This window comes from Cynoglossus semilaevis, chromosome 8 (assembly GCF_000523025.1).
Source record: "Cynoglossus semilaevis isolate Cse_v1.0 chromosome 8, Cse_v1.0, whole genome shotgun sequence".
NCBI classification, from domain to species: Eukaryota; Metazoa; Chordata; class Actinopteri; order Pleuronectiformes; family Cynoglossidae; genus Cynoglossus; species Cynoglossus semilaevis.
The window spans coordinates 13,233,334-13,257,948 of record NC_024314.1 but is presented as its reverse complement, the minus strand read 5'-3'; the positions used below and the strand labels follow the sequence as shown (position 1 = coordinate 13,257,948).

General features: G+C 46.2%; 1 protein-coding gene and 1 long non-coding RNA gene across 4 annotated transcripts in view; one reads left to right on the top strand and one right to left on the bottom strand.

Annotated features, from left to right (window-relative positions):
* The window catches only part of cyth3a (cytohesin 3a), a 28,436-nt gene that overhangs the window by 2,792 nt on the left and 1,029 nt on the right, over positions 1 to 24,615 (top strand). Inside the window, exons 2-12 of the mRNA XM_008315094.3 lie at positions 8,529 to 8,611; positions 9,414 to 9,478; positions 9,648 to 9,714; positions 10,120 to 10,238; positions 11,596 to 11,676; positions 11,736 to 11,848; positions 14,354 to 14,502; positions 14,601 to 14,712; positions 17,768 to 17,844; positions 19,161 to 19,232; positions 19,342 to 19,496. Of these exons, the coding sequence (XP_008313316.1) occupies positions 8,529 to 8,611; positions 9,414 to 9,478; positions 9,648 to 9,714; positions 10,120 to 10,238; positions 11,596 to 11,676; positions 11,736 to 11,848; positions 14,354 to 14,502; positions 14,601 to 14,712; positions 17,768 to 17,844; positions 19,161 to 19,232; positions 19,342 to 19,496 (1,093 nt within the window). The remainder of the gene's footprint in view (positions 1 to 8,528; positions 8,612 to 9,413; positions 9,479 to 9,647; positions 9,715 to 10,119; positions 10,239 to 11,595; positions 11,677 to 11,735; positions 11,849 to 14,353; positions 14,503 to 14,600; positions 14,713 to 17,767; positions 17,845 to 19,160; positions 19,233 to 19,341; positions 19,497 to 24,615) is intronic.
* Positions 8,620 to 24,610, bottom strand: LOC112487342 (uncharacterized). 3 transcript variants are annotated; one of them, XR_003050361.1, is made up of 4 exons: positions 24,133 to 24,610; positions 11,710 to 11,877; positions 9,234 to 9,367; positions 8,620 to 8,949 (listed from the first exon to the last, which is right to left on the bottom strand). It is a non-coding gene; the product is annotated as an uncharacterized LOC112487342 (long non-coding RNA). The 3 variants fall into 3 exon arrangements; XR_003050360.1 differs by having other exon boundaries at positions 8,620 to 9,367; XR_003050362.1 differs by lacking the exon at positions 24,133 to 24,610 and adding an exon at positions 17,544 to 17,759 and having other exon boundaries at positions 8,620 to 9,367.

Sequence of the window (24,615 nt, the reverse complement as noted above, 5' to 3'; positions counted from 1 at the left end):
CAGCACTGAGGAACTACAACGTTGAGGTAGAACTGTGGGAAAATTGGGAAAATTGTCAATTTACAAACAATTTCAAGGACTATTTTCAAATGTGTCCATCACTTTGTGGCTCTAGTAGATTCCACACTCGCCTTTTTGTGACCCTAACTGTGCCGCGCTCCATATTTGAACCCCATGACCAACAAGAAGTCAGTGTGAGAGACCGAGAAGGTCCTGGGTGAATCCTGTGACAGGATGTGAGAGAGCAGGAAGGTCACGGTGTCTGCTGATCACACTGGAAACACACACACACACACACACACACTCACACACGTGTGTTTGGATCATTAAAATAACTTACCGTAGATGTTAACCTCACCACCCTCTCTGGTTGTCACCCATGCTGCCTCACACCCGTCACTTAACATTGTTCACAATCACACCCAGATTTCACTATCGACATCCAAAGCTATTTTAAGCCACTTCTCTGTGTGTGTGTGTGTGTGTGTGTGTGTGTATGTGTTGCATGCCAACACATGTGCACGCTATCAACATGTGTGTGCATCAGTGAACACGTTCACACGCCCGTCTGTACAGTACACTCTGTAGTGTAGTGTGCAACATATGTTGAGAGATGAGGCTGTGATTATTTCTGCACCAGTGGACCAATCAGAGAAGGCCGCGCTGTGGCTGAACCAGATGACAGATGACGAGCTCCGAGATGAACAGCTGCTGTAGATTATCAAATATTCATGTTTCTACGACGCAACTGAGGTGAACAAGAAACAGAGAAACACTGTGGGTGGCTGAGCTGTGGGGTCAACATGGGGTCACGTCTGTGGTCAGTCACTGGTATACAGTGGGAGAACAGTCGGTACTTCCTGTCCACCACAGTACTGTAGGTGAACAGCACAGCTCACTGATCCACAGGTTCACTATTCATCAGGTTTAACGTCTATAAACCAGCCAAACAATTTCATTGCTTAACAACCAACTAACCAACTAACCAACCTACAAAAAGTCCATCCATCCAACCTACCAGACAACAGGACAAACATGGCATAATCTTTTTCTTCTGGGGACCCGTATTTTAAAAGTCACAAACCTTTGTGACCCAAGTCAATAGACATTATTCTGAAACTCCTGGGAAACATGATGCGAGACGTCCCAAAAAAAAATCTCTTTAGACCCACCTGAGGGTCGCAACCCAGTCTTTGAAAACAATGATCTAACCAACCATTTGAGTTACTAACCGACCACTGTCTCTTTCTCCGTCTTCTGCTCTGGAGACATGTCGGTTCAAGATGGCCGTCATTTCTACATATAAGAGACTGATTCTGACTGAGTGGAAACCAAACCATTGTTGTGTCAAACACTCATGAGTGGTGAGTTCACTTACACACTGGAGCCTTGATGGACTTCAGAGGTGACGTAACACCTGAAGACCAACATGCAGCACACACTGTGTGATCTGTCTGCCTCACCACTGAGCCACAGCTGTAAACTCTGCCACTGTGTGTGTGTGTGTGTGTGTTGGCTGTGGGACTGGAATTCATTAGGCCAAGTTTACAGAGCTCTTTAATCACAGTTGGCGCTCCGCTGCTTAGTTTACACACCACAGCGCCAGACTGGGCCTGGCCCCAAACCAGGACTACCAGCAGTAAGAGCAGAGGAAGTAACAGCAGCAGGAACAGCAGCAGCAGTAACAGCAGTAACAGCAGCAGCAGCAGTAACAGTAACAGTAACAGCAGCAGTAACAGCAGCAGCAACAACACCAACAGCAGCAGCAACAGCAGCAGCAGCAAAAGCAGCAGCAGTAACAGCAGCAGGGACAGTAACAGCAGCAGCAGCAACAGTAACAGCAGCAGCAACAACACCAACAGCAGCAGCAACAGCAGCAGCAGCAGCAACAGCAGCAGCAACAGTAACAGCAGCAGCAACAACACCAACAGCAGCAGCAACAGCAGCAGCAGTAACAGCAGTAACAGCAGCAGCAGCAGTAACAGTAACAGTAACAGCAGCAGTAACAGCAGCATCAGCAGCAGGAGCAGTAACAGCAGCAGTAACAGTAACAGCAGCAGCAACAACACCAACAGCAGCAGCAACAGCAGCAGCAACAGTAACAGCAGCAGCAGTAACATCAGCAGCAGCAGTAACAGCAGCATCAGCAGCAGCAGCAGTAACAGTAACAGTAACAGCAGCAGTAACAGCAGCATCAGCAGCAGCAGCAGTAACAGTAACAGCAGTAGCAGTAACAGCAGCAGCAGCAGGAGCAGTAACAGCAGCAGTAACAGCAGCAGCAACAACACCAACAGCAGCAGCAACAGCAGCAGCAGCAGCAGCAGTAACAGCAGCATCAGCAGCAGCAGCAGTAACAGTAACAGCAGTAACAGCAGCAGCAGTAGCAGCAGCAGCAGCAGTAACAGTAACAGTAACAGCAGCAGTAACAGCAGCAGCTCAGGCCTGAAAATCTGGTGTGGTTTTTTATTATTTTTTTAATTAGTCACAGGTCTATTTTTAGCTTTATGGTATAGTTGGAGTGAGAAGTGGAAGAAGGCAGAGAGTCTGTGAAGCACGGCACTGAACAACTGCAGACTGGAAGTGAACTTGAACTTCTCTACTCCTCACAAATGAACTCCTCATCACAAAGTATTTGGAAAGGCCTGAAGACAGACCTTTTACAAATGTAACCATTTTGAGTCACCTGAGCTAAAGCTCAGCTGCCTGTTTAAACACTAAGACCTAAATTCTACATCATTGTTCTCAGTGACCAAAGCTGCTGAGAAAAAGTAAAGCTGTGGAACGTCACCTACTGATCCCAAATGTTTGTTCAAACAGGATCCTGTGCGATTTCCGTCACCGTGTTTCCCGTACGAGGGTCGTGATAACCTGGCTGTGTCCGTCAGCACTCTTCTTTTCCCACTCTGACTGTGGGAAAAGTGGGAAAAAGGAAAGGCTTTTTCCTACAATTCTTCTATTCTCTCTGCATTGAGTGAGTGTGTGTGTGTGTGTGTACTGAAATAACATGTTGTTTCCGAGTGCAGCACTAATGTCTGGTGTGTGAGAGCTTTTTAATGCTGTGTAAATGTCTGGCCACTGAATCCGTACTCCTCACCTCGGCTCTGGGGTTTTTTTCCTTACGATAAATTAGCTCCTCCACAGAACTTCTGTGTATTTCTTGTGAGACGTCTGGCTGTTTGGAGTTATTGCACGGATCACTTTCACCACAGCAGGCGAGAAACTCAACCTCAGGTGGTTTGTGAAAATCCCTGAATTAAGAGTGTGTACCAGGGGAGGGGCTTTTGTTGTCCCTGTGAAAATGGCTTTCGTGGAATTCTGGACCACTTTCTGTGGAGTTGTTTGGAACATAGTTATTATCTTAAAGCAAACCTCCTCTGGGCTCTGAGTCTAAATGTTAGCTTTTCTGGGCTAATGTTTTGGTATATCTTTATGTTGCCTACTTCTAACATGATTTATATAATATTAGGCTATTTTTATATTATTATTATTAAAAATAACACATTTTAGCTGTTTGTCTTTTTTTATTTATCCTTTTAGTAAAAACTGCTAACACATATATATTAGCTAAAAGTCCTTTTAAATTTTAAATCTGTAATCGTGTGTCATTTAAAGTCACAACAACTTCTTAAACGGCATATCCTTAAATGTGCTACAGAAGCCCAGCTGGATGTTTTCACTCATTTCATTTGCCAACGTTAACCTGGGATTCAGTGGGAACACTAAAAGGTCCTGCCACGAAGGTCAGTTTTTTTTAACCCCTTGTGGCCAGTAATTCTCTGGTCGGTGCTAATTCCTGGCGTCTGGGAGGTTTATATGAAGAGGAGGATTATTTGGTACGAAGGGGAAGTTGTTGTGCTGAAGGTTGGCTCTTTGTTGTGGCTGTAGTAGAATGTGTAGGAGGACACCAGATAGTCACTGGGGGGCGACTGCGGGGGCCGTCCTCTCACTGTATACTGCACCCTGGGCGTCTGGCTGGATTACAATAAGTGTTTGGTGTTGAATGGCTGGACGGCGATGAAACGGAGCTCACACATCTGTTTCTCTCTGCATCCTTCATCTGCCTAACGTCCCTGTGGAGACGTGCCGCATGTGTGTCCGCCGTACGACAGTGAATTACAGCCGAGACGATGAGCGTTAGAGACGATCAGCTGCCAATTAATCAGCATATATTTTCATGAATGACTGAGCGTTTGAAGTCAATTTGAAACAGAGGAAACGTAATGAGACTCAACTGATTGTCTGTTCAGGAGAGCCACATGTCGGTGGAAACACTCTCCATGCACGACTTTTAAAGTACACCGATGTAACACTGTACACAATTACAGCAACGTAAAGATATAACTGTTAACTGTGATAGCTAAAGGTTAGCCAAAACTATAGACAGCTTTGTCAATAATACGCTATAAATGTTAGCCTAAGGAAGTGGAGGGTAAAAATATTTCCAATAAGCACCTTGGTTAGCTAAGTTGGCTAAGATTGATATAGAAGTATATATTTGTTAGCACTGAATTAGCAACATACAGGTTAAACATAAACCCAGAAGAAAATGTAAGGGTGTCTTAAAATGCTTAAAGCTACAATAGTAGCTAACAGAACATTCGATAAATTTGACTGGTAAAAAAAAATCAAAATTCCAAACCAAAGAAAGTTATTCCAGAGTAGAAAATTGAAGACATTATATATAATAGACACCAGGTTGGTTTGTAGACAGGAAACTAAAAAACCTCCACAGTGTGAATGTAAATATATACAGTATATATATAAGTCAGTATATAATGCATTAACTCAGCAGTCATTAAAACTTGAAGGGTATATTTTTCCCCACAGCTAAAGTGTCTTCACAGCAACATGGTTGTCTGGACCGCGCTGCCAAAAATGTGCTTTAACGTTGTGTTTTTACGGCCCGGCCCGTTGACCTGACAGTCTGGCCGCGGCGTTTAACGGATCACAGTGAAGACAAGTTCACTTTGACTGCAGGCATGATGGGATACTGTGGTGCAGCGTCAGAAGATTAAATATAGAGAACATTACACCACACTCAACAAGACAGATACACAAACACAGACGCAGCCTGTGCCAGAGCGCGGTCTGAGCTCGTAACACACATGGATCTGATTGAGGAGTGGGGGTGAGGGAGAGGGTGAGGGAGAGGGGTGAAGGCTGGGGAGGCTTCCCCACGTGTTCACATCTCCATGGCAGTGTGTGTGTGTGTGTGTGTGTGTATTAGGTAAGCATCATCTCCTCTGTTGTGAGCGGAGCTCCGTTTGTCCTGGAGTTCTTTGTCTCTGGTCGGTGAGGACCAAATGAAACTGAAGGAGAACACAGCCCTCTCCTCAGGGAGGAGGGTCCTTCTTCACTCTCGTCAGGACTTGATGTGACGTCATCATGACTCAACAACACTAAGCAGCAGCTCTGAACCAATCTGTGAATGTATTTCTATGGTATGGTGACGTTGAAAAGACAACGTTTCTTCAGTTACGGTCACTTCCTGACGTTCAACGAAAGAGAAAAGAACTGTTTCTGTCATTTTATCACAGTGTTCTTTTTCACAAGAACACAGTGTTCAGCCGAGGTTCCACCACGTCAACGTGTTTACTGGTCTCCTCTAACCTTTCCCTCCTCACTCTGACCTGTGCTGACAGCTGGTTAGTGCTGCTCAGTCGGAGCTCCTCCTGCTGCTCCTCAGCAAACCGACATTGTTTACATCTCACATCACTTTCTCTGGGATGATTTTTTTTCCCAACATTTACCATGAATCAGTCACATCTTTTTACCCATCATCCCACTGTCACAGTGGATTAAACCACAGCACCAACCTCTACAGCTGTGATCTACATCAATACACATTCATTTATATTGGCCTTAAAGAGCAGCAGGGGAAGTGGGGGAGTGTGTGGGATTAATGTGGGATTAATCCCCTCGTCTAACGTTCTGTCATTGTTCTCCTAACTATAATCGGACCCTGAGGACGTTTCTGTCTCTGGTTCTGGTCTCAGAGCAGGTTCTCAGTGGAACTGCAGGACCAGGTCAGGGAATCCACTGTAAAGTCATGTTAGCCGTGGGATTGGCCGGTTTTAAAACAGGCAGAGCAGAAAACCTCCCTGCCTCACACACATGGGTGAGACCTGGGAGTGGAGCCAGACTTCAGTGTTCACAGGGATTTCTCTGTTTTCCACTGATGAGAATATTGAAGTCCTGACTTCAACCTGGCAACGTTAAGAGCCGACCGACCCCTCACTGAGTCTGTTCTAAAGCCATGGTCTGGGGACAGTTGTTGGTTTTGGGTGTGAGAAGCAGCAGCTAGGGTTTTACACCTGAGACCAGGTTTTTAGAGATTATTTTGGGCTGAAATTATTTTATCATGGCTCTGCAGATGTTGAACCTTAGGAACTCATGTGACCCCTGAACCCTGACTCTCCATAAACTGGGTTCCTGAACTGTATAGTCTCCAGAATCAGAACGTGATACAGGTTTGGGGTCGTGACCCTTTCCAAGAATTAAAACTTTGTACAAATTTCATCGTTCATACATTGAGTTGATATTATATATTGGGAGACCCTGTCAACACATTTTCACAAATCTGACCCTGAGCCTAAAGCCAAACATCCAGCAGGATCTGGATTTAATTATTCCTCTGGAATAAATAAGATTCCAGATCGTATTCTCTCTCCTTACAGGCTCAGTCGAAGAATTCTATTCATAACTACAGCTAGTTTTCTTTAATTAAATCTGACTTTAGTGATTTCACACAACCCACGGATCCAGCTGTGAGGCTTTTACACACACACACACACACACACACACACACACACTCACACTCTGTGGTGACAGACACTCAGCCAGATCCACCTCATTGTCCTCCTCTGTCAGATTTACTCCCACATATTACCGTCGTCATTTATCCGGCCACAGTCCATACAGCCTCGCGTCATTAAACCAGCTCTCTCTCTCTCTCTCTCTCTCTCAGAGCAGAGAAACACCGTGTAAAACAGTCACTGATTATTTCCTCTCCTCACAGGCAGGAATTCTGCACCAATTAAAGGAAAAGAAGGTCAGTGGGCTCCAGAGGAGGCGTCCGACCCACTTGTAATTCCAAAGCGTTTGAAATTCAGCGTTCAGAGGAGCCAAGTGTTGGCATTCAATTCACATTAAGAGAGGAAAAGAGAAAGAAATCCGTGTTGTGACCCAGTTATGTAATCCTAATGATGAGAGTGTGTTCAACAGCCAGCGGTGGGATTTTGGTTTTTAACAAACAGTGCAGAGATGAAAGGGAGGGAAATAAAGATGTTAATTAGCAACGCCAACCTCTGGCTAAATCGCAGCACTGCAGCTACACAGCTTTAAATGTTAATGAAGGCCAATAAAACCGTTCTGTGTTGTTGTAAACAAGTGCAAACTTCAGTACAAGGAATATTCTGTCACGTACAGCCTCTGCTAACAGCTCAGGCTTAGCTTTACAGACAGACAAAAAACAACGGATTCATGTACGTTGTTGTTTCTATCTGTAAAGACCAGTTTGTAAATTAATATTCTACCAGAAAAAGGTAGAAAAATTTCAGAGAGAAAGGCAGAGCTACTGACAGAAAATGAGAACACTGAAAAAAGTGCTGTTAGCAAGCAAGCTAAACAGTCTTCAAACGAACAAAAATGTGGACTGTAATCTGGACATCGGTTCTGAACGTGGGTAAATGTCCCAGATGCACAACATCAACGTTCTCATGGAAGTTGCTGCTCAGTAGTAACAAACCGCTGCTTCTTAGCGCCCCCTTTAGCTGTGCATTAGTAAATTGAGACATACGCTGTCAGCCACGGTGTGTGTGATTACGATCTCCGTCCATTACTAATCCAATGAAAGGATGTAGCTGTTCTCCTTTACAAAAGGCCCAATGCCACTAATGGACCAGCATGGCTGTTCTCCTCCAGCCCAGCTCTCCCTGATTGGATAATACAGTCTGTCTGTGACATCATACATTTTATAACCAACTAGATAATCTGGTTTAGTGATGGTTCAGAGGAGGAGCTGGGGTTCCTCCTCTGAGGTGGGCTACCAATTACTTTTATTAACCAGTTACTATTATTAACACACACACACACACACACATTAACACACACACACAAACACACTCTGACCTTTTATGACTGATTCAGGAAATTAGTTTAGTGTCACACACAGGGGTGGACGGAGCTGCTCAAAGAATGTCTGAAAAGCAAACAGAGCCACGCGTTACTGATTTTCTACGCTTCAAATCAATGTTAGCGGCTGAGTCACTTCTTTATAATAGACACACCACCTGGGGGCAGAGGGTACTGCGGGGGCAGCAGTGGGATCGATGTATTGGTGTGTGAGAAGAACAGACACCAGACAAGAAAAAAGATCCAATCTTTCCTGACAGAACTAAATGTCCAGTTATTTCACAGTATCTTATTTGGTGCCGTAAACTAAAAAGGTTGAACATAAAGATGGGATTATTCCTCAAACCTGGTCCAGGTGTACCAGGTCTAATGTTTGACCTGTCTCTCTGTTGCAGTCCCTGAGGACCTGTCTATGGAGGAGAGGGACGAACTGTCCAACATCAGACGCAGGAAAAGAGAGCTGTTGGATGATATCGAGGTATGGGAGCGGACGCATTCAAATCCAGGTCGACCCTCAGCTGACATGTCATCAAAATGATGATGTTTTCATGGTCTGTGTATTGACCTAGTTTGACCCCTGACCCTGATTCAATTTTTTTAAGTGCCCTTAATTAATCTTCAGTAAATCTCCACAGGAGTTTGTCATAGTTTACCTGGTTCTAACCAACCAGTCAAACAGTGCAGTGTTGACCAGTACTAGTTAAAACACAACTCTTACTTACATGCCATGAGCAGCCATCTTGGTTGTCAACTGGTTGTGACCTCTAGGGGGCGAGCTGACAAGTAGGGACTCCTGCAGTCATAATCTGTTTTCCTCTAAACAGGATCAGAAACACAGGAATGATGAATCATTCAGTATTCCCTTCCTTAAATATTAAATTAAAAAAATATTTGAGTCCTTCTGTGAAATAACTGAAAAAAACCAGTCATTCAACAGTGTAACTGCAACTTCTTCTCCACTGCTTCACTTTTCCTGCCTATTGAACCAAGGACTGTTTAAACTGTAAAACTAGAAAAACATGTATTTATATAGTCGTTACATCTAGTACTTCGAACCTTCATATGTGCTGCTTTTACTGCAGTACTTTATGTGGACTTACATGCTGTAAACCACGGAAACAGAGGCCCAGGCAGCTTATCTGCACTCACACACCAGCACTCCAATAAAGGCTGATGAATTTTCCACACAGTTATCCTGCAGTCTCATCTACGACCACATGTGGAACGTTCTAATCTGTGGACAGACAGAAAAAAACTTTTTTCTCCATGTTCTCTCTCAGAGGCTGAAGTTTGAAATAGCAGAGGTGATGACGGAGATCGAGCAGCTGACCTGCGTCGGAGAGAGGTACGCCATCTACGTAACTTTTCTAGTGACAAATGGTGTTCAGAATCAGAATTACACTAAAGGAAATTCTTGACATTACAGACATACCAGGAAAATAATAATTATAATTTTTGTACTATTATATTTTACTGAAGAAGAACACATCTCTACACCTGTGTTTGTGTTGCAGTAAAACATCCCAGAGGAACAAACAGATTGCCATGGGCCGGAAGAAATTCAACATGGATCCAAAGAAGGTGACGCCTCTGTTTATTTAATCTGAACAGTCTCAGCTTTTTCTCCTTAAATCTGTAGATTCAGGTTTTTCCTTTGGAGACAGAGAAAAACTGAGGCGCCACATTTGATGAGAACCTTACTGACTGGGGTCAAGTCAGGGTCGTGGACTAAATATAATGGTACATTCAGACGTGTGGCGTGAAGAAACTGTCGTCTTATTTCACGTGCTGTAGACCCTGGATCAAACCCTGAGGACTGGATCTGGACTGGATTCAGACTCCTCACCCGGGACCTGCACTATTTTCTTCAGTCAAAACACTTCTGTGGACGTTTTTTTTCAGCGTCCTCAGTTCCAGATTGTTGGAGAAACATTTGATTCTGGTACTCATCCTACATTGCGGTACTTTTTTTTTCTGACTCTGCAGGGAATCCAGTTCCTGTTGGAGAACGACCTGCTCCAACACACTCCTGAAGACATCGCCCAGTTCCTCTACAAAGGCGAGGGTCTCAACAAAACCGTCATCGGAGACTACTTGGGGGAACGGTGAGTGAGAGCAGCGCGGGGGCGAGGCAGGAAGTTCCTCCACGGAGGCAGATTTAGAGCTGCTGTGTGATTACAGTGAGAATTATGGTCTGGATTAATTGATTAAAAAGGAGGAACATGATTGGACCTGGGCCCTGTGGACATAAATCCTGCAGCCAGATGTCACCGTCCACCGGTGTAGTGGTCTAAGTGGTGATAAAACAGGACCAGTGCAGGGTGGTTAAGAAGTCAATGAGCTGCTGCAGGAAGAACCACAGCCAGTGACCTGGAGCACAGTCTGATCCTAGATCAGGATATTTTTGTTACATGTTGTAGTTTGACGTCAGTTGACTTTTACCCAGTTCAGATTTTTTTTGTAATATTCTTGGATCATTTTTAGGTTTTTGGACCTTTTCTATGAGCTTTTTTCATCATAAACAGTAGAATTCTTGTGTTTCTACTGTATCCGTGACCAAACTTAAAAAAAACAAAAAAATTGACCAGGATAAAAGGTGGAGGATCTTTGACCTTTTCACCTTTGCAGGAAATCACATTAAGCCCAGCCTGAGGTGCTGAGTCGGCAACAATGTAAATAAAAGCCACACTGTAGCTGAAACAATGGAGCACACACACGTGCTCCCAGAACAAGGCTGGAATACAGACAGAGTGTGTGTGTGTGTGTGTGTGTGTCAGCTCTGGGGACTCCTCTTTCTTCATGAAGAATCATCAAAGAGACAAACGACCCACGGAGTTAATCGTAGTAAACACAGGCTCCAGCTTCACACTCACTCATTATCTCTAATTAAGCTTATGCAAGGAGGAGAAACCTATATTTAAATACTGATCAGTGTGTGTGTGTGTGTGCATTTGGCGGGATGTGTGTAAAAGAAGGACATAGGGAGAGGTTCTCAGTCTTCAATCACAGGAGCTGCTGTGTTCTGTTATATACAACTAAACGAAGAACCTTCCAGAACATACGACTGTATTCACACTGCAGTCAAAAGTGGAGACTGTGTAGAACAGAACCTGGTCAGAGCCCAGTGACCACAGCCTCAGAGCAGCTGTCAAGTCTCCTCTTAAACTTCCTCTGATGGTCAAACAAAGCTGCGTGGGTTTGGACTCACACACACACACACACACACACACACACACACTTCAGTTCTGTCCAGCTGTTTAAATCCGATCCAGATGTCTTTGGCGTTTGGTACCAGTGAGGCCACAACCATGACAGGAATGTGGAGGAAAAGGAAGGAATTCCGGTTCAAAGATTTAAAGCAGGAAACGTGTTTGTCCTCCTCTGTGTCTTCTGCTCTCCGTTGTCCTCTGGGCTTTCCTTTGAAGTGTAATAACTCTTGTGTTTTCTCTTCTTCTCCACCAGGGACGACTTCAACATCAAGGTGCTGCAGGCCTTTGTGGAGCTCCATGAGTTTGCAGACCTCAACCTCGTCCAAGCACTGAGGTCAGACCTGAGGAGGGGGGTCAGGAGNCTCACCCGGTGGTGTCTTGTGTCTCTGACAGGCAGTTCCTGTGGAGCTTCCGTTTACCAGGTGAAGCCCAGAAGATTGACAGAATGATGGAGGCCTTCGCCTCCCGGTACTGTCAGTGCAACCCAGGGGTCTTCCAGTCCACAGGTCAGACACACAGCAAAGACCACAGGCTTCTAGAATGAACCGTGAGGAAACAAAACACAAGTTAGTGTTACGTTCTAGTTAACCAAGAAACAGGCAGGACCCAAACACAGCACTAGAGAGACGTGGATCAGGTGCAGAAGGTTTATTCAAAACCTCACCAGACACAGGACCAGGCAGGAGCAACAGGAAGGAAGCAAAGAATCAGGAACACAGGAACACAGTTACCGTGGAAACACTACAGTCACAATGACCCAACGAGGACAGAGTGAAGGAGAGGGCCTTATATAACCAGGTGACGCACCGGGTGAGGCACCAGGTGACGCACCAGGTGACGCACCAGGTGAGGCACCAGGTGACGCACCAGGTGGCGCCCCAGGTGACACACCGGGTGACACACCGGGTGACGTACCAGGTGACGCACTAGGTGACGCACCAGGTGACGCACTAGGTGACGCACCAGGTGACGCACCGGGTGACACACCCGGTGACGCACCGGGTGACGCACCTGGTGACGCACCTGGTGGCGCACCAGGTGACGCACCAGGAGGCACACCAGGTGGGGCACCAGGTGACACCCCGGGTGACACACCGGGTGACGCACCAGGTGGCGCACCAGGTGGCGCACCAGGTGACACACCAGGTGGCGCACCAGGTGACGCACCAGGAGGCACACCAGGTGGGGCACCAGGTGACATACCAGGTGCCGCACCAGGTGACATACCAGGCGACGCACCAGGTGACGTACCAGGTGGCGCACCAGGTGACGCACCAGGTGAGGCACCAGGTGACGCACCAGGTGGCGCCCCAGGTGACACACCGGGTGACACACCGGGTGACGCACCGGGTGACGCACCAGGTGACGCACCAGGAGGCACACCAGGTGGGGCACCAGGTGACATACCAGGGGACGCACCAGGTGACGCACCAGGGGGCACACCAGGTGACGCACCAGGTGGCGCACCAGGTGGCACGCCAGGTGGGGCACCAGGTGACACACCGGGTGACACACCGGGTGACGTACCAGGTGACGCACTAGGTGACGCACCAGGTGACGCACTAGGTGGCGCGCCAGGGCGCGCAGCAGGCGGCGCACCAGGTGACATACCGGGTGACGCACCAGGTGACATACCAGGTGATGCACCAGGTGACATACCAGGTGATGCACCAGGTGACATACCAGGTGACATACCAGGTGACATACCAGGTGATGCACCAGGTGACATACCAGGTGATGCACCAGGTGACATACCAGGTGACGCACCAGGTGACATACCAGGTGATGCACCAGGTGACATACCAGGTGATGCACCAGGTGACATACCAGGTGATGCACCAGGTGACATACCAGGTGATGCACCAGGTGACATACCAGGTGATGCACCAGGTGACATACCAGGTGATGCACCAGGTGACATACCAGGTGACGCACCAGGTGACATACCAGGTGACATACCAGGTGACGCACCAGGTGAACACACTGGGTGACGCACCAGTGAGACTAATGGACAGGTAGTCAGAGCACACAGGTGGCTGTGATGACAGTTATTACACAGCTGGTTACTGTTATTACTGGTTACTACTAGTACAAACTAGACAAAAGTAAGAGTCAGGCTGAAGATACGTGCAAATTAGTACCCACAAAACAATTAATGTTGAGCTAACAGGTAAACACAGGATAGTCAAAAATTATATCCATTTTCTAAAAGATACCAGAAATAATAACAGATAACAGCTAAAGGTTAGCAACAAAAAGAAGAATTGGGCAGAGGACTATAAACAAAATCAGAAGAAAACGATTAGTCATTCAACTACATATAAGTTCAGGAAAAGTTCATTCTCAGCTGAAACGTCATTTTAAAACATTTAATAAACTATTTTAGGTAATTGTAAGTATAAAAGTGTTAAAAAAGCCAAATACTCTCCGATATCTGTGAGATATAAGCGACTGTAGCACCTCCTCCTCGTCATCATCATCATCTCATTTGAATCAATTCTAAACTGGACTATTTGTCCAGCGTGACCTTCATGTGATGACTAATGTGTGTCAGTGTGATGACTCAGAGACTAACAGACAGTAATGCTAACACCGCCTGAGGGTCTGCATCAGGACTGTAATGGTTAACATAACAGTCACAGTGGCTGTGGATCAGAGTCAACATCCACCATCAAACACCCAGAATTCAGGAGGAGACCACCTGACCGCCTCAGTGATCGGAGCTGAGCTAGGGCGTGTTCAGCTGAAGACGGCAACAACAAGAGGAGCTAAATCATTTAGAGACAGAGGGGACAGAGAGACGGGGACAGCGCGTGGGTTGGAGACTTAATCCCAGGAAATTAAATTAACTTTTAGTATATTACCAAAGATCTGTTAAAAAAGGCCAAACAGCCTGAAAATGACAACAGTAAGGTTAAAGCTTTGGTAAAAACACTAAGGTTAGCTCAAAACACAGCCAAATAGCTAAAGGCTCACTAGCTAACTAACAAACCTGCCCTGTTGGCCCACAGACACCTGCTACGTGCTGTCGTTCGCCATCATCATGTTGAACACCAGCCTGCACAACCCCAACGTCAGAGACAAACCTCCTGTGGAAAGATTCATCTCCATGAACAGAGGCATCAACGAAGGAGGAGACCTGCCAGAGGAGCTGCTCAGGGTGAGGACTTATCCCGCCCCTCTCCCCCATCTCCCACCATGTAGACATATCTGTGTGGGTGATTCATTGGAATGTTTTTGTCCCTCCTCTATCGGCAGAACCTTTACGACAGCATCAAAAATGAGCCTTTCAAAATCCCAGAGGATGATGGGAATGATCTGACGCACACCTTCTTCAACCCTGACAGAGAAGGCTGGCTCCTAAAGCTGGGTGAGTACCAGAGTTTGTGTCACATGGATCTCATTTCCTGCTTTATATCACCTCCCTCTACTCCTCCTTGTCGTGTCCGCGGTGATATTTTTGGCGCTCGCTGTCGTCTCATTTGTTGATCCCTCACTGTTTGTGTGTATTTTGTTTCTTTTCTGTGGTGGCTGCTCCTCCTCCTTATCTCTCTGTAATAGGAGGTAGGTACGCTCCTTCCTCCTCTGTTTCTCCACCCGCTTACATTACAGAGTGACCTCACGCTGGCATTGGCTGCTGCTGCCGCTGTAGCACTGCAGACTGTGGAACACCGTGGTCACCTCATGTAATTGGTTGCTCGTATCAGGGCTGCTTCTGGGCCAATAAGATAAGGCCGGCCCTTAGAATTGATTTAGTGTCGTTTGAGTTGAACAGGAGGTGAGTTAGAGGTCAAGTGGAGGTCATTCTACCTGCATCCTGACTCCTGAGGAAACTGGATGGTGCTCAGGGCTCGTCCAAACACTTGTAGCCCAGGGGGAGGTTTAAGGACACTGACAGGACTGACCACAGACCAAACCTTAGACCCTGCAGTATAATGAAGTGGTCACGCCAACAACAAAAACTTAGTCCACTACCAACAGGAACACTATCCTTATGCTATGCTTACTGTTAAGAGGTCTCCAACTTGTCACTAAATGTAGCTCGCCGACCCTTTAATGAATCATACATGAAGTTGAAAAACTTAATTGGCCTCTTAGCAAGTCTGCTTAAATTTCTATCCAATCAAAATAGACAGTTGTCCTGCCCTCTTCCATCACAAAATGGTTATTTGCCATTAAGTTATCAATCAAAAGTTGCCCTGCAGTCAACCTTGGTGATGTGAGTCCAAACCAACAACGGGGTTTAGTAGATACTGCTGTCAGAACCTGCCGACTGATTGGGGAAGAACTCGACCAAACAAGCCAAAAATAATGAGAGGACAGAACATAATACACATGCGCTACACTATGGTGCGTTCAAGGCACCCAGGAAAATGCAGCAAACAGATCACCAGATTCATTTCATGATGAAATCTTGTTAAAAAAATTTGGTCGGTTGTTCGGTTTAGCTCTGTCAACAACCATGTCCAGCCAACAGCTTGTCTACAGGACTCGCCCTCCAGTGGCTCAAACGTGCAACAGCAACTATCATCAAGTTCCAGCCAGAATCACTTAATGAATCAATATTACACACACACACACACTGCCCTCAAATGGCACATTGGAGGAACAGTACTGGGCCTTGATTACCTGGATGTTCTTTGTGGACTGCCAATGAATAATAATAACAATAACTATAATAATAATAATTTGGGGCTGTTCTAATACTAAATGGGACATGTAGACAGTAACATATTGTAAATGTTCAGGCAAGGAAATCTTATATTATCTTGAATTAGCTATGAAATGATGATTCATAACGTAAGTAGCTCTGGGCCATATTTATTTTGTAGCTTTCAAAGGAAAAAAAGTTGTAAGGTTTGCTGTAGCTAATGCAGGTAATTAAAGCCCAAACATATCTAAGGTAGCACCACTTTACCCCAACTAGGCCAACCTCAGTCCAGCTAACGAAAGCTAAACTGAAACAATCTGAAACCTGACTTTATTTCGATCTTTGCTGTTTTCCTGTTGAGTCCACCATAAATTCCACCGTTCTGCCACTAGAGACAGTCCTGAGCCTCACACAGCTCCTGAGTTGACCACAACATGCAGTCATACTCTTCAGCTTCAATAAATGGGCTGCTTGAATCATCCAGATGACATTTGTCCATCAGCCACTCTCCCTGCTCTGCTCTTTACTCCAGATATCAGCTGCTGCCACATCTTTTACATTCATGTTCTTTTCCAACCATCAGAGGATCATCTGCTTAATGAAGGGCTACATTTCAGTGTGCCATAAACACACACTCGCACACACAGCTGCTGCAGCTGAAGCTCCATAAGCTCCCATAACACCCTACACTGTTCAAACAAGCCTGCTGCTGAGTCTGACTCCATCATCATCACCAAGCATGACAGAAACCTTCCAAGACATATTTAAATAATAACAGCCAATAGGTGGCTCAGTGTTTGCCTGAAAAACTAAAATTTAGTTTAAACAAATAGCCCAAAAATAGCTAAGATCTAAGGGTTGGTCCAAGAATAAGTATAGCTATAAGAATAGCCTAAAACAGTTTGTCAAATATAGCACAAATTGCTAAAAGCTTGCCGAACAATTGCCCTATGTTAGGCATAAATAACTATAAGTTAACAAAACAGAAGAATATCATCTGTATAGAGACAGTCAGTTCGGTGGCTGTGTTCAGGTGAAGGTTATGATAAATAATGCAGCGCTGATGTCAGGTTTTAGTCAAAACAGCAGTACAAATCTGGGTCAGTTCAACATTACATATTGATGACAATGGTAACTGCTGCTGTAAAGTCAGCAAACATGTTGTTACACTTGGACCACTGTACACCTCACATGCATGTAGGCAGCCATGCTTTTGTGGAACAAAGGCCACATGACTTTCATTGGAGGTGGAGTTAGATCAGGGGAAAACAATTACTGTGTTTCGTGCCAATCTATGTGCCACATTTGAACCACCAGGCCAGATTTTGACAACATTTTCACACAGGCATAGACCTCATTATACAGAATAGGCGTTAATCCCAGTAGTCCAGTTTAATCCAACTGTGTAGGCAGATGGTTGGCTTCTGTTTCAATCATGAAAATCTTCATTAACAGTTAATTCATCTGCTTAATTTGTGTAATAAACTCAGACTCACTGACTGTCACTGTATAATCTCATCAGTCAGCAGTCGTTCAGTTTTCACACTCACTGTTTTCGTCTCCTGCCTGTCCACCTGCTCTGGTCTGGAGTCTGGACTTCTGGGAGAATCAAACCTCTGATTGAGCCTCATGATGAAGACAGGTGATGAGGTTTAGAGCCACGTGTTGTACATAGTCCCAGTGCAGGTTGACCAGAACTGAACCAGAACTTGATCAAACAAAATCTCAGCATCTGGAGAGTGAAATCAAAGAGTTGTGGTGTTTGTCTCCACAGGGGGGCGAGTGAAGACGTGGAAGAGACGCTGGTTCATTCTGACCGACAACTGCCTCTACTACTTTGAATACACAACAGTGAGTACTGCAGTAACGGGGGGCTTATTGACAAAGTACAACTGCCCTTGGAAGGAACTGGTCCAGTTCTTGTGTTCTATACTCTGCTGTCTTGACCTGGACCTGGACCAGTGTGTCCTCACAGTCTGATTAGAACATGTCCACACTCTCAGAGAGGCTTCAATCTCTGCCACACTTTCATCTAAAATAAACCCCACTCCACTAATCAACACAAGGCATTATGGGAAACATCTGTAGAGTCAGTATGGCGCACATCTGGACATCGCGGCTGCTGTGACATAAACTGAGGCCTTCCCTCAAAGACGGCACCTCAGCATTACAACATCCCCATTTCTGAGAACACACATCCTGCCCCGACCCGTGCTCACACTCACACAGCAGTGGAGTACACGGCACACACAGAGGCAGCTGTGATCTGTCGTCCTCCAGCACTTCCTCCCACCACAGTGTCCCCTCATTAGGGGGGAGATGACAAGCTCGACACAGGGCTGTGCCTCAAGGTCTGGTCCCCCAACACACACACACACACACTTAACATCTGGCTTCTACAAACAATACTATTCACTGGACGGTGGAGGCTAAGGTGTCCCTGGAGTGCTGTTCCCTACAGGACCAGGATGTTTAAAAATCTCCTGTGGCCTTTAAAGGGTCAGTTTATGTTTTTTTCAGTTTTTCCTGGCAAATCGAATGCTCACTTTTAAATCCTGCAAAGGCTGCAGAAACAGACTGGTTATGATTTGACAGATATATTTTATAATAATTATATAAATATAATAAATAAATAATGCCAGCCATAGTTGTCCGTGTCTGGTGGCCGTCCCATTATTCTGTAAACACCAAAGGGGGCAGTGGTGGCTTAGTGGTTAAGGAAGCGGACTGGGGTCTGGAAAGTTTTCAGGTTTGAGTCCACCAGCTGCCAAGTTACCACTGAGCATGGCACCGTCCACACACACTGCTGCCCACTGTTCAATATGGTGAATCAGAACAGAGGTCACATTTGGCTGTGTGCAGTGGTGGGCTGTGTCACAATGACAAGGAGTTCACCTTCCTTTCCTTTCAGATTTGCTAGATTACATATGAATGCCAGTAGGGGGCACACTACTGTATAAAGCACATACTTAAAAAAATCATATTTGGTAATCCTCTTCTTCTGTTTGTTTTGAAGTTTGTTTGAAGACTGTTGAACAGTATTTTTTATACTTATACCACTTATACCACCAGTGACCACTGACCCTTGGTGACAAAAAGACACTGGTCCTGAGTCAGTGGAGCAGTGTTGCTGAGCTCTGTCTGTATCGTTGTACCTGTGTCTTTAGGACAAAGAGCCTCGAGGGATCATTCCTCTGGAAAACCTCAGTATCAGAGAAGTGGACGAGCCCAGGAAACCTGTAAGGAGCTGCTTCACACGACGCCCCCCGTCTTTCACAGCAGGTTCAATTTCCAAATTTAAAACAAAAATCTCCACCACGTTTATCAGTCGATATGATGTGTCTCTAGAACTGCTTCGAGCTCTACAACCCCAACCACAAAGGTCAGGTGATCAAAGCCTGTAAGACAGAGGCGGACGGACGAGTGGTGGAGGGCAACCATGTGGTGTACAGGATATCAGCCCCCACGCCGGAGGAGAAGGAGGAGTGGATCAAATCCATCAAGTAAGGAGGAGTGGGGGTGGGAGCTTTGGAGGGGGGGGTCATTAGTGCAGATCCATTTACACTTGCACTTAGCCAATGACCCAGTGGCTCCCATGTGGGACGTTCTCATGTCTGACCTTGACTGTGAGAGACCCCCCTGTGCCTCCACAAACACAGGACTGTAGGCCTAATCACACACAGGCTGACCAACACACACGAACTGGTGACTTAGTGTGACTCTGGTTCTCACTCTTCCTCACAATTCACACTCAGAGGTGACTTCCGTTTGATTAGTGCAGAGCAAACACTTACATGTGCAGACAGAACACACACCTACTCAGGCGCCGTCACGACATCATAGACCGTACATAATGGCTGCAGGCTGCGGTTGCAGGGTGAAGCTGCAGGAGAGACAGGAAATGCTCTGCTGGTTTCACAATAACAACAGAAGTTTAGAACCTCAGAAAATATATGTTGACAATCCAGTCAGAGGGGAGAGTGGGGAGCAGGGGGAGGAGAACCTGCAGAGGACTGAAGGTCAGCAGGGCGGAGCCAGAAGACACATGCGTGAATGAAGGAGGATGGACGGAGGGGCAGGAAGGATGAGGAGGAAGATGAGGGTGGTGGAGAAGAGGGAGAAAAGTGGTAGTAGTGAAGTTACCAAGAACCTTGAAGTCAGGTTCATTTAAAGCAGGTCAGATGAAGCAGTGAGGAGCAGAGGAGCAGCAGTAACCTGGACCTGTCTGCTAATTGATCAACTCACTGCTTATCATCCACTCTGCTGCAGCCTGACAGACTAATGTAATCGATGTCAGAGCAAAGATAATCACATCACATTCTCCTCCCTGCTGTAATGACATTAAGAATCCACTCAGCATTGACGGACGTCTCTGGATTAGATCAAAGTGAAGCTTTCTGCAGCCGAGTAGCTTCAACCCCAGAGAGAGAGAGAGAGAGAGAGAGAAAAACAGTTAATTCATCTGCTTAATTTGTGTAATAAACTCAGACTCACTGACTGTCACTGTATAATCTCATCAGTCAGCAGTCGTTCAGTTTTCACACTCACTGTTTTCGTCTCCTGCCTGTCCACCTGCTCTGGTCTGGAGTCTGGACTTCTGGGAGAATCAAACCTCTGATTGAGCCTCATGATGAAGACAGGTGATGAGGTTTAGAGCCACGTGTTGTACATAGTCCCAGTGCAGGTTGACCAGAACTGAACCAGAACTTGATCAAACAAAATCTCAGCATCTGGAGAGTGAAATCAAAGAGTTGTGGTGTTTGTCTCCACAGGGGGGCGAGTGAAGACGTGGAAGAGACGCTGGTTCATTCTGACCGACAACTGCCTCTACTACTTTGAATACACAACAGTGAGTACTGCAGTAACGGGGGGCTTATTGACAAAGTACAACTGCCCTTGGAAGGAACTGGTCCAGTTCTTGTGTTCTATACTCTGCTGTCTTGACCTGGACCTGGACCAGTGTGTCCTCACAGTCTGATTAGAACATGTCCACACTCTCAGAGAGGCTTCAATCTCTGCCACACTTTCATCTAAAATAAACCCCACTCCACTAATCAACACAAGGCATTATGGGAAACATCTGTAGAGTCAGTATGGCGCACATCTGGACATCGCGGCTGCTGTGACATAAACTGAGGCCTTCCCTCAAAGACGGCACCTCAGCATTACAACATCCCCATTTCTGAGAACACACATCCTGCCCCGACCCGTGCTCACACTCACACAGCAGTGGAGTACACGGCACACACAGAGGGAGCTGTGATCTGTCGTCCTCCAGCACTTCCTCCCACCACAGTGTCCCCTCATTAGGGGGGAGATGACAAGCTCGACACAGGGCTGTGCCTCAAGGTCTGGTCCCCCAACACACACACACACACACTTAACATCTGGCTTCTACAAACAATACTATTCACTGGACGGTGGAGGCTAAGGTGTCCCTGGAGTGCTGTTCCCTACAGGACCAGGATGTTTAAAAATCTCCTGTGGCCTTTAAAGGGTCAGTTTATGTTTTTTTCAGTTTTTCCTGGCAAATCGAATGCTCACTTTTAAATCCTGCAAAGGCTGCAGAAACAGACTGGTTATGATTTGACAGATATATTTTATAATAATTATATAAATATAATAAATAAATAATGCCAGCCATAGTTGTCCGTGTCTGGTGGCCGTCCCATTATTCTGTAAACACCAAAGGGGGCAGTGGTGGCTTAGTGGTTAAGGAAGCGGACTGGGGTCTGGAAAGTTTTCAGGTTTGAGTCCACCAGCTGCCAAGTTACCACTGAGCATGGCACCGTCCACACACACTGCTGCCCACTGTTCAATATGGTGAATCAGAACAGAGGTCACATTTGGCTGTGTGCAGTGGTGGGCTGTGTCACAATGACAAGGAGTTCACCTTCCTTTCCTTTCAGATTTGCTAGATTACATATGAATGCCAGTAGGGGGCACACTACTGTATAAAGCACATACTTAAAAAAATCATATTTGGTAATCCTCTTCTTCTGTTTGTTTTGAAGTTTGTTTGAAGACTGTTGAACAGTATTTTTTATACTTATACCACTTATACCACCAGTGACCACTGACCCTTGGTGACAAAAAGACACTGGTCCTGAGTCAGTGGAGCAGTGTTGCTGAGCTCTGTCTGTATCGTTGTACCTGTGTCTTTAGGACAAAGAGCCTCGAGGGATCATTCCTCTGGAAAACCTCAGTATCAGAGAAGTGGACGAGCCCAGGAAACCTGTAAGGAGCTGCTTCACACGACGCCCCCCGTCTTTCACAGCAGGTTCAATTTCCAAATTTAAAACAAAAATCTCCACCACGTTTATCAGTCGATATGATGTGTCTCTAGAACTGCTTCGAGCTCTACAACCCCAACCACAAAGGTCAGGTGATCAAAGCCTGTAAGACAGAGGCGGACGGACGAGTGGTGGAGGGCAACCATGTGGTGTACAGGATATCAGCCCCCACGCCGGAGGAGAAGGAGGAGTGGATCAAATCCATCAAGTAAGGAGGAGTGGGGGTGGGAGCTTTGGAGGGGGGGGTCATTAGTGCAGATCCATTTACACTTGCACTTAGCCAATGACCCAGTGGCTCCCATGTGGGACGTTCTCATGTCTGACCTTGACTGTGAGAGACCCCCCCGTGCCTCCACAAACACAGGACTGTAGGCCTAATCACACACAGGCTGACCAACACACACGAACTGGTGACTTAGTGTGACTCTGGTTCTCACTCTTCCTCACAATTCACACTCAGAGGTGACTTCCGTTTGATTAGTGCAGAGCAAACACTTACATGTGCAGACAGAACACACACCTACTCAGGCGCCGTCACGACATCATAGACCGTACATAATGGCTGCAGGCTGCGGTTGCAGGGTGAAGCTGCAGGAGAGACAGGAAATGCTCTGCTGGTTTCACAATAACAACAGAAGTTTAGAACCTCAGAAAATATATGTTGACAATCCAGTCAGAGGGGAGAGTGGGGAGCAGGGGGAGGAGAACCTGCAGAGGACTGAAGGTCAGCAGGGCGGAGCCAGAAGACACATGCGTGAATGAAGGAGGATGGACGGAGGGGCAGGAAGGATGAGGAGGAAGATGAGGGTGGTGGAGAAGAGGGAGAAAAGTGGTAGTAGTGAAGTTACCAAGAACCTTGAAGTCAGGTTCATTTAAAGCAGGTCAGATGAAGCAGTGAGGAGCAGAGGAGCAGCAGTAACCTGGACCTGTCTGCTAATTGATCAACTCACTGCTTATCATCCACTCTGCTGCAGCCTGACAGACTAATGTAATCGATGTCAGAGCAAAGATAATCACATCACATTCTCCTCCCTGCTGTAATGACATTAAGAATCCACTCAGCATTGACGGACGTCTCTGGATTAGATCAAAGTGAAGCTTTCTGCAGCCGAGTAGCTTCAACCCCAGAGAGAGAGAGAGAGAGAAAGAAAGAGAGAGAGAGAGAGAGAGAGAACGAGAGGGAGAGCTGGTCCTGGGACACTGAAGTGTCTGCTGTCCTCCCGTTGACCCACATCCATGTGTGATGCATTTCACACCTCTATTCCAGGCCTCAAAGCGCTTTTGAGGCCTTTGACCTTTGTACATCAACAACTCAGGGTCAGAGGTCAAATTAGTGCGTTTGTGCATCCTTGGAAACAGTTCTACAAAACATTAGCATCTTTAAGCCTTGTGATTGGACAGAGAGCCTGCAGAAGAACGAGTTCTGCGCAAAGAAGAGAGAAGCGGCAGAGAAGTAAGTGAGGGAGGTATTGGACATGAATTAGGACAGTGAGACAGCGGTGACAAGGAGACAAGGACATGACTGGAGTAACAGTAGAGAAAGGCAACAAATGAAGGGGCGGGGGAGCACGAGACGAATAGAGCCCAGATCTATAAGCTACCAAGTCATCATTAGACCACACACCAGCTGATTATTGTCCACATGACTGGAACATTAAGAATAGAAGGTAAAACACGAGAACATAATCAGAACCCTCGGTGTAACAGGCTGTGTAAAAAAGAAATTAAACTATCACTGGTGGAGACAGAAGCTGCTCTGCTTCATTCACTGGACTCAGCTGCTGCGGCGGCAGACTGTCCTGTGGTCAGCAGATTCACACACACACACACACACACACACACACACCTGACTCATCTGCCTGGGTGGAAACAGTTGATCTTGTGGTGACACACTAATGTGTGTGACAGGAAGTCTGAGTGTGTCCGCTGTTATGCTGCTGGGAACACGGCAGATCACTCAGTCTGGCTGCCAGTCAAGTCAACGGCAAATAAAGAATCTGAAAAAGAAATAAAAACACACAATTGGACTGATCTAATGAAGCACACACTTTGGGACAGTAACTTTGTAACTGAACATAGACTCTCAAACAACCGTCCACACCCTGGTCTCCAAACAACCTTCTCCACCTACGGCAGGTTCTAAGAGTGAGAGCTGAAAGCTGGAGAACATGGAGAAAAGAACAAGTCCCCACAGATTGGCTTAGGGTCGATCTGTTGTTCAACACACTGACCTTCCTGCTGTAACGTTACTATGCCTACTAGTGCTCCACCTGGTGGCTTCGGAGTCTAGAACTAAAGTACTAATTATTTTCTCCATCTTCTGTCCACA